At 42.8% G+C, this 14,934-nt stretch overlaps 1 protein-coding gene across 9 annotated transcripts in view; it reads left to right on the forward strand.

Annotated features, from left to right (window-relative positions):
- Positions 1–14,934, forward strand: part of nbeaa (neurobeachin a) — a 210,281-nt gene that overhangs the window by 64,807 nt on the left and 130,540 nt on the right. For all 9 annotated transcript variants that reach the window (XM_036523380.1, XM_036523381.1, XM_036523384.1 and 6 more), the window contains exons 2-6: positions 2,291–2,522; positions 4,343–4,443; positions 4,804–4,899; positions 5,619–5,740; positions 9,743–9,869. In XM_036523380.1, the coding sequence (XP_036379273.1) occupies positions 2,291–2,522; positions 4,343–4,443; positions 4,804–4,899; positions 5,619–5,740; positions 9,743–9,869 (678 nt within the window). The remainder of the gene's footprint in view (positions 1–2,290; positions 2,523–4,342; positions 4,444–4,803; positions 4,900–5,618; positions 5,741–9,742; positions 9,870–14,934) is intronic.

Consider the following 14,934-nt stretch of genomic DNA (forward strand, 5'->3'; position numbering starts at 1 on the left):
TGTGTACAAGTGGAGCCCTCATGCCATGGCAGTGAATGATATATACTGCTGATTAAAATGCAAGTTTGCTTCTATCTGCAAGTCTCTAGGATTGCTGTATGTGCTGATTAGATATATGGTAACATTCTCTCAAGATCAGTATGTACAGTGTTAATACAGAAAAGTAAAGATTAAAATGTGTATGAATTATGCAAATGGTACAGCAGCAGCCCTTTTCCTAATTGGGACTCTCAAAGTAAAGTCAGAAGTCGATAGCAGGAGAGCAACTTCCTGTCAGAATCAATATCTCAAGCGTTTGCCTTAATTTCAGCTAATGGTGTCTGTATGCTGAAGATCAATCATTCTCCATAAGTTTGGTCTCTACCTTTAGGCGCCTCTAAGCGCCTGACTTGTGTTGGAACAGTACTTTGAGCATACTGTGACATGCCGGCGGGTTTGCCATAACCAGTACTCGGATCAGATTGCACGGTGACATCCTCCATAGCGGTGCAATTACTTTTGCAGTAGAACACTTAAAAAAAATGTAATGAGCTACAAATTGGATAATGTATTAACTTTTGACAAAACAGAGTGGGGCCTTGATGCGGACATAGCTCTGCCTCAATGAGTTATAACATTCATCTCATTATTATGAACAATGTTGTGGTTTGAAGAATGCAGATGATCTGCATCATGTGGTGTTCCGTTTTCAGATGAAATATCGAAGCAAATCAGATTTTTCTTCAATTTATTTGAGCACGCGTGCCAGAGTTATGTGTGAATTAAACGGTTCATCACCTTTATGAAATAAAAGCCGACAGGGCCCTAAGCAATGATTCTCTGTCACCCAGTTCTTTTTTCTTTTTAAACCACAGTGGTCACAGTTACTTGTGTCATTGTTGAATGACCTAACTGTAGGATTGTATTACTTGATGTTTGGAGAGGTTGCTGATGATTGGATGTCAGAGAAGAGTTGAAAGGTTATGTTGTTCAGCTGCCCTCTGAGAGGGTAGGTGAAGTATCCAAGGGGCAGAGCTGAGCCACTGTATCTTGACACTGACATTGCTAAGTTTATAGGCATTACAGAAATGTGCCGTAAACCAGGGCACAGACTTGTAGGTCACACTGGTCCAGGCGCAAACATCACTGAAGATTTAAAAGCACTTTCTTGCTGGCTCACCTTTCACAAATGCGATATAAAAATCAGAATTTTTCATTTTGTCCCATAAAATACAGTGCCTCACAGTCCAGGTATGTTGTTCTAGTCACTACTTCTGAAGTGGCAAAGACCTGGTGAAAACCAGGTAAAAACCCCCGCACTCTTCCACAATCTCCCTGCTCCGTCACTGCTGCCGATTTGATTTCTGAGGGAAAACTCACGCTGATGCGCCATGTCGCCTCTGTCAGAGCCATCCGTTCCGCGAGACATCAAAGCAGGGTGCTGCATTATCACGTTTGGTTAATAAACACACATCTGTTTGTCTGTGCCCAGCAAGGGTATGCCTCATCGTGATTGGCTGGGGCTGAAGGTGGGCTTTGGTGCCATACTGGCAAAGGCTTTGTTTATGTGTGTGTGTGTGTGTGTGTGTGTGTGTGTGTGTGTGTGAGAGAGAGTTGATACTACAGCAGGAGCTTCTTGAAAACAACTCACTTGAACAGAAAGTGAAATGTATGCAGGGTCAAAAGTTTTTAACGTGCAAAGAAAATGAGAATGGCTGCAAAGCCCAGAGCAGTCTGACACACACAGACAGACACACACTCACAGATACACTAGGAACAGCAGCACCCGCAAACCAAGGAAGGCAATTTTTTGCTCCGTGTTGGTGACTGTAACCAAAAAGCACTGAGGCATGTCTGGTGTGCATCTGCCTTGCAGCTTGCCTCCCAGCCTGCCACCAGTGCTCTGTTTGTATGCCAGGCAGAACTCAACAAGGTCAATTTCATGCCCGTTGAGCTTAGAGAATAAAATAATTGATTTGTTCTTTGCCGCTTTCTTAATGATAAAATCTCTCCTGCTTGTGTGAGAGAAGGATGATTGTTTTGTGTTTTTCTGTTCCACTCTGTTACCACTGTGAAGATACTAAATATTTAATTACCATTGCATTTCCATTGCCCTTGCAGGAACGGGGGCTCTTCGATAATTGTCATTTATCAGGGACGCTTGCTGTGGCAAGTCAGGACTTGACAGGTTAAACAAGTCAGTAACGCTTTCTCTCTCGTCTGTTTTCCCCTCCTTCTGTCTGCCTCGCCCCGCCCCCTCCCCGTCTGCCCCGCCTACCTCGTCCCTGTCTCCCTCTCTGTTACCATGCAGCTGGTGGGGGGCGAGTTTGACTTGGAGATGAACTTCATCATCCAGGACGCGGAGAGCATCGCGTGCATGGTGGAGCTCCTGGAGCACTGTGACGTCACCTGCCAGGCGGAGATCTGGAGCATGTTCACAGCCATCCTGCGGAAGAGCGTGCGAAACCTGCAGACCAGCACCGAGGTGGGCCTCATCCAGCAGGTGCTGCTCAAGATGAGCTCCGTCGACGACATGATCGCAGGTACGACGCCGTGCAGCTTCGCCCTTACAAATGTGATCACAGGTATGAGGGTCTATACAACTTTTCCCTTACATACATGATCGCAGGTATGATGCTGTATGCAGCCGTGTCCTTACCTGATTAAGTATGAGGCTCTGTACAACTTTGCCTTTACATGCATCGTCACAGGTATAATACTCTATACAGCTGTGTCCTTATGTAATTTCAAGTATGAGGCTCTATACAATTGTGTTGTCACACACATAATCACAGGTATGAAGCTCTGTACACCTGTTGTATACACAATTGCAGGTACAAGACTATATACCTGTGTTCTTACAAACATGATTGTTGGTATGAGACTCTAGGCTCTATACACCTGAGCCTTTACATACACAAGTCCGGCTATAAAACTATATATGTTGTGTCTTTGCACAGTGATTGCATACACTTAACAGACAAGATCTTGGTCACAGACATGGCAACAGATTCCATCTCCCTCAGGGATGTTCTCCTGAAACTCTCCTGGATGTGCATTTAACGCAGGTGTTGATCCCACACCAAAAGTGTTGCACAGTTATTTGGAATTTTTTCCCTAAGATACAAACCAATTTCAGTTTTTTTGAACAATTGTGTCTCTTCCATTTTCTTTAATAACTCGGCTTGTAAATATTTTTACCCATTACATTATGGATACAGTGCTGTTGGACTGAACAAAGCAATCTACATTCGTAATGCAGACTTACATTAAAACTCAACTACAGTTTGACATGGGATTCCTTAGAAGGAGAGGAAATATTGGAAGACAATTGAAAAAATCTATTTAGTCACAGTGATTTTCATTATGGAACTAAGTCATTTCACTTTAAAGAAATATTAAAACTTCATTTCCTTTTAGAAATGAAAAATAATGGATTTCCATATATATGAACATTCACACAAATGTGTTTTGATGGGACTTGTCTGTATGTTCCCCCTAATGTCTCCAATTCTGTAAGTCGGTGGAGGGCAATCAGCTGCCTCCAAAGTACATACTGTTCTGTGGCAAATGTATCTTTGTAATCACTGGTGATGAGCACTAAATATAATGTAACACTAACATAAAAAACATGGTCACAAAGTATATTCTACATATGATATTAGGAAAGCAATATGCCTGACTTAATTGGCAATATTACATGTGCTTAGGTTTGTATTGTAAGTTTGGAATTGCTAGTTTAACTGGTGTTTCCAGCTGTGTTCATTTTATACAATTTTAACCAATCATGGTTTTGTTTGAAATGCACTCTGTGTCCCCAGAGAAGTGAGTTAATATGCTTCACAGTAGTCTTCTCACACACCATATATCTCATGTCTCCTGGCAATTCTTTGCACTTCTTTAAATGTATTCATTTATTTGACTGTGATGAAGCATCTTTTTATTTGCATAGCTAGAGGAGGATAATTTTTGCAAAGTATTTCCTTGACTTGTAGCATTTCAAATTAGATATGTGTCTCCAGTTTCTCCAGAGACTGCTTCAAGCGAGCAGAGATGAATGCCATTGGGACTCTGGAAAACAGCATGTACTTTTATTTCATAGGTACATGGAATGCGTGGGAAAGGCTTGTGGGCCACCAACTGGGATTTCCTTGTAGAGGATTTGGGCATTGCTCCCCAGAGAAACTTGGTGTCTGTCTCTATAGTGCAGATGAAAAAAGTCCAGTGGGCTCTGTTCACCCCTATGAAGCCCTGTCGTCCAGCCAGCATGAACCATTCGCATCTGGGTGTCCTGCCAAACAGCCATCCTGCTGGTGCTAATGCTCACTCTCTCTGTCTTTCTCTCGCTGGTCCTGCCATACAGATCTGCTGGTGGATATGCTGGGGGTGATGGCCAGCTACAGCATCACGGTGAAGGAGCTGAAGCTGCTCTTCAGCATGCTGCGAGGAGATGGCGGAGTGTGGGTGAGCAGGCAGGGGCGGGGGTGCGGGCGAGGGGGATGACAGCTGCAGTCAATTCCCCAATCCCTCATGGAGGCCTTACTGCCCCCCAGACAACGATCTTCTGTCCTGGAGGCCCTCCTCAGGGGAGCAATCTGTCTTGGGGTGGGGGGGGTTGCCTGGGTATCGACAGGCTGCGGTGGGTCAGTTGGCGGGAGGTGATTGACAGGCCATTGATCGGCAGCGGTAGTGGCAGTGGGGATGTTGTGGCAGTAGTTTCCCCATCTTATTATCCTCTTAATTTTTGGACCCCTCTCCAATGACTTTTTTTTTCATGAACTCATAGCTCCTCCCCTTCCTGTTCTCCCCCCTTCTCTTCCGCAGCCGAGGCATGCCATCAAGTTGTTGTCGGTGCTAAACCAGATGCCGCAGAGACACGGCCCCGACACCTTCTTCAACTTCCCAGGACGCAGTGCAGCGGTACGTTCCTCCCCCTCACCCTGCCGTAGCACTGAACTCAGCCGAGGAAATGCTGCACTCCGTGGAGTGGAATGCTGCTTCCTTCTAATAGCATGCATCCAACATCTATCAGTTGCTCTAGTGCTCTCCTGTTATTTCAGTCTCCAGTACTTATTATTTGGTGTCAGAGAACTTCAAAAGTCATTTCAAATTCCTGTGAAGAATACCTATTGAAAGATAACTGTGAGGTAAATATTGATTGTGATTTATTTTTTCGTTAGGGCTGTTACTAAGTGAAAGAATTACCTCCTACCTAACAGCTCTTTACTGGAAGCCTGTGTCTTTAAGTACATAATGTTGGAAGCCTTGATATTTGAAGTTGATGAAGAGGTCGTATGCAGAAGATCAGTGTCTACATTGAGTTTGGTTGTCATTGATCATAGGTCTTCATTGTATTTTGATTGATTTAAATTTTAAATGCACGCACTTGTGTTTGTGGCATTTGATTCGAATGAAGCCCATGTCTTGTACACATTTTTTTAAGTTACACTTCACATATCAGGTATTTACTGAAGCAATTCAGAGAAAGTGCCTCAATCAGGAGCACAACAGCTGTGATCCACCGGGGACTTGATCCAGCAACATTCTGGATACAGGTTAAGTTCCTAAAGCTGTTTGCTACACTGCTGTTCTGTTTTTTTCTCGTAAAGCCTTAACCACCTGTTCCCTTTTCTCTGTAGGCCATCGCGTTACCTCCTATCGCCAAGTGGCCTTATCAGAACGGTTTCACTCTCAACACCTGGTTCAGAATGGATCCCCTCAATAATATCAATGTAGACAAGGATAAACCCTACCTTTACTGGTGAGTGCACTCTCTGAGGTTATTGTCCAGTTGTTATCAGATTGAGTAGAACTGAGCTTTAAAGAGCACAAAAATGAAAGTGAGTGTGTCTGAAGTAAGAATAAATGGATGAATAAATGAATGCATGAATGGATGCTTAAATGTCATAAAAATTCATTAGCAGAAGAGCAGCTGTTTTCAAAACAAACCACAGTAGACATTGAAGGCATCAAGCTGTGCGCTGTTGCGAAGCCTCATTACTTTTGACCTTTAGATTAATTATCCCTTCCTTTAGAGCTCGGATGCCAGGTTCAGAAGCTGGTGGTAATGGTAAAACAGAAATTGTTTAGAGATTTTAGTAAATGCAGCAGATATGGAACACATTTTAGAAAGTGGTTTTGAGGAAAAGAACTACAAGGTTGTCTTGGTTTTTTTTCAGGTTGCCAGATTATGTAGGGTGCATGGTAAAGATTAAAGGATGTTGCTTTTCAAAAATTCTTTTAACACATTTAAATCCTGTTAAGTACTTGGAAAAATACATTATTCTCCTGCTATGAATCAGCTTGTTAAATGATTTTATGCAATGTGTGTTTATAGTCTTATCCTTTCACTCTGAATTGATTAACTTTTTTATTGGCTTCAATGCTTAATCTCCAGTTGTCATCATTGTGTATTTCTACTATTTATAATAATTTCTGGTATTGTCTTGTTAATACCATGTGTTATTACTGTTACTGTGATATGTTATTTTCAGAATTTTTTGTGTTGCGATGTTCAAAGCATATTTTAGTGATACTGTAAATTACAACATACTTTCAGATTTGAAATGAATTGTGTTTTTCCCACTCTTTCATTGGTGTGAATTGTGACACACTTTGCACATTTAGAATCGCATGCTATCTTGGAAACATGCTGCTAAGAGTGACACAATTTGTGCGTCATGTTTGCACAACTTGATAGTGACATCCTAGTGCGTTGTACTGTATGCTAGCTGTTACATAACAGTGCAGCAAGTGACATCATCAGGTGACGAGAAAGACAGAATGCACCGGGACGATGGGATTTTGCATTTGGCATCCTGTCTGAGTTGTGTGGGTGGATGAAAACCTGTCAGAATGACTGTCTAAAGATGGCTTCATGAACTGGGTCCAGTGTGCATGTGGCTTGTTTAACATACTCGCCAATCAGCTGTCATGTATCTAATGAAGTTGTTTAGAGGATAACAGTGTGTTATTTTATATATTAGATAAATGGCTGCTGATGGCTACCCTGATTAAACCAATGTGTGGCTGTAGAACTATACAGTCCAGGATGCCTACTGGGACACACTGTTGTGGTTTCAAGCGTTCATGTAGATTTCTTTTGTTCACGTCTCGCAAACAGAATATTCTTTTGTAGAGGCTTGTGAGTAATTAGCACTGAGGTCTTGGTGGTCCAGCAATTATTATCAGCAGCTAAGAGGGACTAAGGGAGTGACAGTGAGAGAGGAAGGGACAGAGAGAATCTGCTTGCTGAGAGGTACTGATTCATAATTAATACCTGATAAAGAACATTAAAATACCGGGCTGACCTGAAACATGCTTTCCACCTTAAATGCCTTCCCTTTCCAAGCTGAACCCAGGAAAAAAAAAAAAAAAACTCCTCTCATCCATCTGAAGCTCTCTGAACAGAGCAACAATGCCATCAGTCTGCTTCAGAGTAGCACTGCAGATACACATCCAAACAAAATGGTAAACCAAATCAGATCACGTCAAACTCTCCTGTATGGATGATTCAGAATTCAAAGAACACAAAGCACGCTAAAGTGCTGATGGTTCATAAATTGGAATTACACCCTGGTGGAATAACTGATAATGGTCAGTTAAGCAGGGGGGTAGATCCTGATCAAATACAGTCTCAGTGACCGCAGGATGAGATGGGCCAAACTGGCTCACCAGAGGAGACACGCTCTGTTGTCACACACAGCTTCATTTGCTCCTCCTACACTGTGGTGTATAATAGAGATGTCCTTTAAAGGCTATTGAATTCCCTACTCTGTTTTACGGACCTGACTGACACGAGAAAGCTGTCAGTCATGCAGGGGAGGGGCTCACAGACCCATTAGAAACGCAGTACGCAGCCACATGTCACCGACTGACAGTGACTCTGTGACTTTAATGTTATTATTCTAATGGTTCTTTATTGTTCTTATTTTTAATTTGTTCATTCTTTGTTCACCTCATATATATATATATATATATATATATATATATATGTGCATATGTATTACTGTATGCTTTTGATTAGGGAACACCTTTTACCTCTCTGCAATACCCACCACTAAAACGCATTGCAATGGAGCTGAACTGACTGCACACACAAAGAGAGAGACAGTGTGGCAGTGTGATCAGACACATTATCATGATGTTTCTGCTATGATTACATTGCCGCAACATTATACTAGCGTTGTGAGAATGTTCTGAACAGTCACAGGATGTCCTGATATTGACTCAGGCACTCTAGGGACACGCAGCCACTTCAATTTCACAGCAGCCCTGAGCCATGCCATATAACATGTACTAGGTGGGGGGGGGGGGGGGAAGCAAGTGTCTGAATTTATTCCCATGCAGATAACTTACGAGCGCTTTTCTCGCTCTGACACACGCTGACCATGCGGAAACACACGTGTAATCCTATTTGCCTGCCGATGCGGTGTCAGCTCCTGACAGTGCTGCCATTGGTCAGTGGTGGAGTTCGCTGTGCCGGCCTGCTCTAAACGCCACTACCCCCCCCGCTCTCCTGTAACTGCCGTGCCTTGCAATCGGCTTCCCCGACACACTGTCTGCTAGAGAGCGATAGAGGCACACTTCAAACAGTTCGCTTCAACTGCCTTACATGAATGTGTTAAGGTTTGAAGCTACATATTTTTGGCTTCAGACTGTTTCTTCATTATCTTTTATGTACTCGGTATAAAATTGTGGATTTGAAATGTATTTTCCAGTTTTTGTGAGAGCTTTGCAGTGTGCCGAATAATTTAACACTGATAAAGCCACTTTTGCTTTGATTGAGGCCTAGTGATGGAGAGTGTGTGAGTACTGAGACCTGTGCCGTGGGCTGGAGGTTGGGTGACAGGATTTTGGGTAGTGTGGCAGCAGAGAGGATGCGTGTAGAGGACGAGTAAGAAGGGGAGCTGGCTGTAAAGGAGAAATGATTCACTACCTTGTTGCCTGTCGCAAATTACAGTAAGGTTTATATATTAACTCAAGAAAGTTTGTGCCAGGCATTTTAAAGTGCTGACATTTGTCACTTGCTCTGGTGCGCCTGGCCAAAGAGCTCTGCCAAGGAAAATGGCTCCTGTGGGCCTATTTCTCTTCTTTTCCCTGACAATGCTTTTAATTCTCTCATGCTGTAGGTCCGCAATGTATGCGTATATGCGTGCATGCGCATGGACGCGTGTACGACTGCTAAAGAACTTAAGGGCTAAATATGTATATGAGTTTTTAATAAGGGGAAATGATGAATTCCCACATCTTACAAAAAAACCCATCAAACCATTAAAACCCTTGGCTACTTGGGTGTACTTGCCCAAGGGTCTCATTGATAACTTGACTAAGGAGGCAATTCATTTGATATTATCACTGAAGATATCCTTTAATGCTGGTGGGTTGTTTGTTCCAGAAAACATTAAAGGTGTGATTATCATTTCTCCATGGATCAATTAAAAGCGGGCAACCAAAGCCTGTGTGTGGTATTTAATGACATAAGTAATTAGTGTATTAAATTCGGTATCAATGTGAATAAGTGCCAAAGCAATAAATTTGAACCCTTTGGGGTGGATGGGGTACAATTCAACCAAAGTCATTTGCAGCAGAATGACCTTTACATGGATCAGTCACAACTCGCATCACCCACTGCAAATCTGACTCTCTGCGCGTCTGAAAAATCATTTTTCTTTTGTGCTTGTTGTCATACATGATCTCTGGTATGAGGCTAGAAGAGATGTGATGTAATTATGATTAACACTCTTGTTGTTTTCCTTTCCAGTTTTCGCACGAGCAAAGGAGTTGGGTACTCTGCCCATTTTGTTGGGAACTGTTTGATAGTGACGTCACTGAAGTCAAAGGGCAAAGGTTTCCAGCACTGCGTGAAGTATGATTTCCAGCCACGAAAGGTATGTGTAGACTTTTGGACTTCAGATTGTCCTGTTTGATAGTAGGTGAGGGAGGGGGTTTAAAGAGAAAGAGCGAGAGAGAGAGAGAGAGAGAAAGAGAGAGATGAGTCTGCTTGCTAATGCACTTTGAAGTGCCGGTGATTAAACAACATCATCTTTTTCCAAACTACAGTTGAGTATTTCTGCAGCAGATTCTCTAATAATGAGTGGAAGTGTGTAGACAATATTATTTTTCATGTTAATACCATATTGTATGAAAGATGACATCCTTTTAGTCAAACCAGACTTATGGAAAAATTATGCGAGCTACTGTCATAATAATAAAAATGTAATCAGGTGTCACATCGCTTATGTGATTATGAAACATCTGTCAGAAATATCCTTTCTTTTGTGTCCTTATTATTCATGGCTTTGGTATAATTCTATTACTGCTGCAAGGAAAATCACACTAACAGTCTTCCGAGGTTGAAAATACCAGCAAATTTCCCCACTGTTCTGCCAGAGGACAGTGTTTCTTTGAGTAAGGCTTTTCTTTGCTGATTCACTAATGCTTCTTATGTCATAAGGTGAATCAAGCAGTGAAAGACAGCCAAAAGCACTGAACTTTGAATTTGGACTGAAGGCAGGAGAAGGAGAAACATGAAAGCTTAATTCTTGGACATGCTGAACGGAATCTTAATGTATGGCATTTTCTTAAATTAAACGCTAGTAATGAAGCCATATAGAGATGGTTAAGGTGGCTTGTTGAAGAGTTTCATGACAAAGTGCGTAACCTGGCGTAAGAGACTACTGAATGAAAGGGCTGGGCTTGCCTGTATGAAGCCCCTCAGTAAAGGCCTTTTGACTGTGCCATTGTCGCATGCGTATCGTAGTGGAGGCCATTAGTGATTGCACTGTATTCATGCTCCAGCACCTTCCATGATCAACCCTGAGACGTAGCACCTGCAGACTAGCTGACCCCAACCTAACCCCCCCTCCCCCCAACCTCCCAAAAAAACCCACCAAGCATTGCGACAGCTGATATAATTTTGTGTCGCTCTGTTTGCGTTGGAGCTGTCTGTTCACTCACCCTCTTTTTTCCCATCTGCCACCACTCCTGTTCTAGGACACCGTCTGAAATTGTGTCTTGTCTTGTTAGCTGTGGCTGGGGGGGTGGGGTTGGAAAGGGAAAGACGAGTAGAGAAAGCCCTGCAGTCCGCCGCAGTCCCAACCGCTCGCTCCGGTGCGGTGTGGCCCGGGTCCCAGGTATCCCGCCCGAGGCGGCATGGCAGCGCTGGCGCAGCCCGAGGGCCCCTGGGGGCTCCGAGCGGGGCCCGGCAACGCGGGCTGCTAAACGCAAGATGAGAATGAATTTAGCAGGGAGTGTTTGGATATGATACCTGCACGGTAGGGCCTCGGAGGAGAGAGAGAGAGCGCTTGGCTCAGGGCTCGTGTCTGTCAATTAAGAGCCGCGACACTAGCTCAGTGGCTTCCGTCGGCCAGGAACGGCAGCGGAGCCGAGTGGAATGCGCACACGTGCGCTGCTTAACAATGAACCCCGCCGCTCAGTTCAACCAATTAGTCATCCCTCTTGTTCTACAACTCGTCAGCCATCAAGAGGACCGGCTCTGTGGCACGGAGAGGCGAGCCAGGGGAACGGGGGAGTCTTGTACTTTCCCGCGTTGCCCTCAGACAATCAAAGTATGAGTAACAGCTGAGTTGTTTTGCTCATTCATGTGATGATGATTTCACTTAATGAATGGCATTTTCTGCATTGGTAAGCACCACTAATCTAATCATGTATTTCTGGAGTGTGTTGCGGCTGGGAGACAAACAGTCCTGGATGTTATTACTCAGGATGTTTTTTTCAGCGTGGTGCTTTGTGTTGTGCACTCAGAAGATTGCTTAGATTTGGTGGAGATAATAAATGTTGTATTTGTTTGGATCTGTTTTCCCTGTCTGCTGTTCATAATGGTATGGATGTTGGGAGAGAAATTGTTTGGGTGTATTTGCGTGTCCGTATGACATTTATTGAAAGATGGTTGTTGTACTTCAAGGGAAAATATGTTTTTGTGATTTTGGCCAGGGGATGGTGGAGGTGGTTATTAGTCTGATAGAGAATTCTTATGTAAAGCTCTCTTCATTAATGTCCGTGGATGCATTCATTCGATTTTGACACCAAAATATTCAGATGATGTGTTCAGTTCCTTTTGATCTGAAAGAGATCCAGATATCCTCCAAATGGGGCCTGTACTTAAGTGGGCGTGTCCCTGCCCCTGTGTGTCCAGCTCCTTCAGCAGCCATTGAATTCCTGTGAGGTAAACCTCCTGAGAACCCTCTCTGGCTGGCTGGTCATAGTGTCTCCAGGATCCAGACAATCCAGAGAGACTTCCACAAAGGCAGAGGTGGGGACAGAAACAGAGAGCTGTTTCACACTCTGTAGTATCTTAAAACAAGTGGGACTGTGGTGAAACAAAATGTAGCTTAGAGTGTAATCCGGAAAGTTGTCTGAGTGTACATTTACATGGGCGGCAGTGTAGCATAGTGGTAAGGAGCAGTACTCGTAACTGAAAGGTTGCCGGTTCGATTCCCTCCTGGGGCACTGCTGTTGTAGCAGTAGCTTGCCCCTTTGGCAAGCTACTTAACCCAGAATTGACTTAATAAATATCCACCTGTATAAATGGATAACATGTAAAAAATTGTAACCTATTTAAGTCACTCTGTATAAGAGTGTCTGCTAAATGCCAGTAATGTAATGTAATGTACATGCACAATCAGTGTTCCTAAAAGCTTTGCAGATGCGCATACTCACTGTAGCTTGCATATCTTATAATTTCTACATGTTGTCCATATGCACAGTTGGATATGTACAGAGCCAATTTGGGTTACCTAGGGGTCCAGCCAGCACCCTTTCTGTTACAAGCCCTGTTCCTCACCACTATGCTGCACCATTTAAAATGAGCTGAAATGTCACGTACTCAGACTTTGCTGAGCACTGTGTTTGAGAAGTAAGCTTTCAATATTTTCTCCTTACTCGAAAAGTCATGCTTTACAGTCTTGTGGGCTCAGTATCCATTTTTTATGCTTTACTGTATATATGAAGTAAGGTGTACATTATGCATAGGAAAACCTAATGTATCAGAAAAGCTGCTCTGCTCCCTGTCTTCCCTTCACACTCAGGGGAAGGTTGGCTTAAGGATTGCGTGTCAGTTATGCAAGGGGAGGTAAAGGTTGTAAAAAGTAATGTGGGCCTCAGTAACTGTTTGCAATATGTCAGATTTGCAGTTAAGAAGTCTTTTATTGGGATGGCTACAGCTTGTGACTCTGGAATTAATACACGTGTTTTGACATATATTATGACGTTATGTCATGGTGGCAGTGTAGCATAACGGTGAAAGAGCAGGACTCATAACTGAAAGGTTGCTAGTTCAGTTCCCTACTGGGGCACTGCTCTTGGGCAAGGTGTTTAACCCAAAATTGCCTCAGTAAAATATCCAGCTGTATAAATGGACAATATGTGAAACTGCAACCTATGTAAGTCACTTCAGAGTGCCTGCTAAATGACAATAATGTAATGTAATGTATGAGCTAAAATGAACAGGAGATTTTGTAAATTAGGTTAATTAACTATTCCGGGTTAATTTACTATACGCAGTATAACTTGCCCTAATTAGCTGTAATATTTTGTATAATGCAGTAATATTAAAGAAATCTGAAGAGATTGGCAAAGAAAGACTGGCTCTAATTTGTTGAACTCATGATACCCAGTTTACAGTCAATATAAAGTGGAGAAATGCTGTTCTTGACTGTGGAAAGCTGCAGTTGCAGATAGAAGGAGGCACTGCAAACAAATGCATTGAAGGTAACACGATTGGATTAGATTTTTCACACAGGAATTATTCCCTGTTCAGGCTAAGGATCAGCAATATTGGCTCACATGCCATTCAGTAATTGCGCTGCTCACAGAAATTAATGATGCCCTTGAACCCTGCACCCAGAGGCCTCATTCGCTGCCAGCACATGGTGAAAAAGCACCGGAGGCTTTGATGTTTGGCATTACTCTGGCTGCTTGCAGCAGGGTGCTGTTCAACCGACGACAGCAACTGTGGAGTCACATTTAAGTCCCCGCAATAATATAAAATATTGATAGGGTGAAGCAAGAGGGTTTTTTTTTTTTTTTTTTTTTTTTTACATTGCTGATTTCCCTTTTGTTCTCGGTGCAATTGACTGCACACATGTTCCATTGGCTGCCCCATTGATCGGTGCTTTCAGATACAGAAAACACACTTACCCTACGAATGTGCACGTTGTGTGCACAGCACAGCGGGTGGTCACAGCATCATGGCCATGTACCCCAGATTCATTCACAACAGCTTTATCTACAGTAACAGCTTTATCAGAGTATTAGCAGCATGGACCAAGAATCTTGACTGCTATTGACCAGTCTTGACTGGTAAATGGCTGGTATTGATTGAGCTGCCTTCAATGTGTTCTCTGAATCAATAAAAATCCATAGAGCATTGTACTGAACTTTATGCTTATTATGTAGCAGGCTACCAGCATGGAACACAATCTTACCTGTAAAGGGAAATGGTGTGGGTCTTTCCCTTGCCCCTTACATAGTATAAAACACAGTTCCCTTCCAGAACTACTTTTGTTTTGTTAATCAAAAGAAAAACAGTGGTGGCAAAACAAAATATTTTATGCATGACATAAAGAAAAACTGAAAATATTTCATGAATTGTGTCCCATTTTTTCTCTTGTTTGGACTGTGAGTATCATGCAATTTTGGCTCAAACTCGCTATTTACGGGTTGTTGTTTTCGGTAATTGCAACCAGCAGTAATCATTTTGGTTGACTGAGCAATTACCTATTTTGCGTAAAAAGAGTAGCGAATCGGTCGTTTATTTGCTGCTGATAGCATCTGCATCTGAGGTCCAGAGACTTTCACTCTCAGGTGTTGATACGTAATCTTAGTGAACCTGGCACTTACTATGTGGGATTCTACAATATATTACATATTTCTACAATCACCACAGACTCCTGTTCTATAATATTCTAGTTTTTACAGGAGCTTTGAAATTCT

The sequence above is a fragment of the Megalops cyprinoides genome, chromosome 3, assembly GCF_013368585.1.
Source record: "Megalops cyprinoides isolate fMegCyp1 chromosome 3, fMegCyp1.pri, whole genome shotgun sequence".
NCBI lineage: Eukaryota > Metazoa > Chordata > Actinopteri > Elopiformes > Megalopidae > Megalops > Megalops cyprinoides.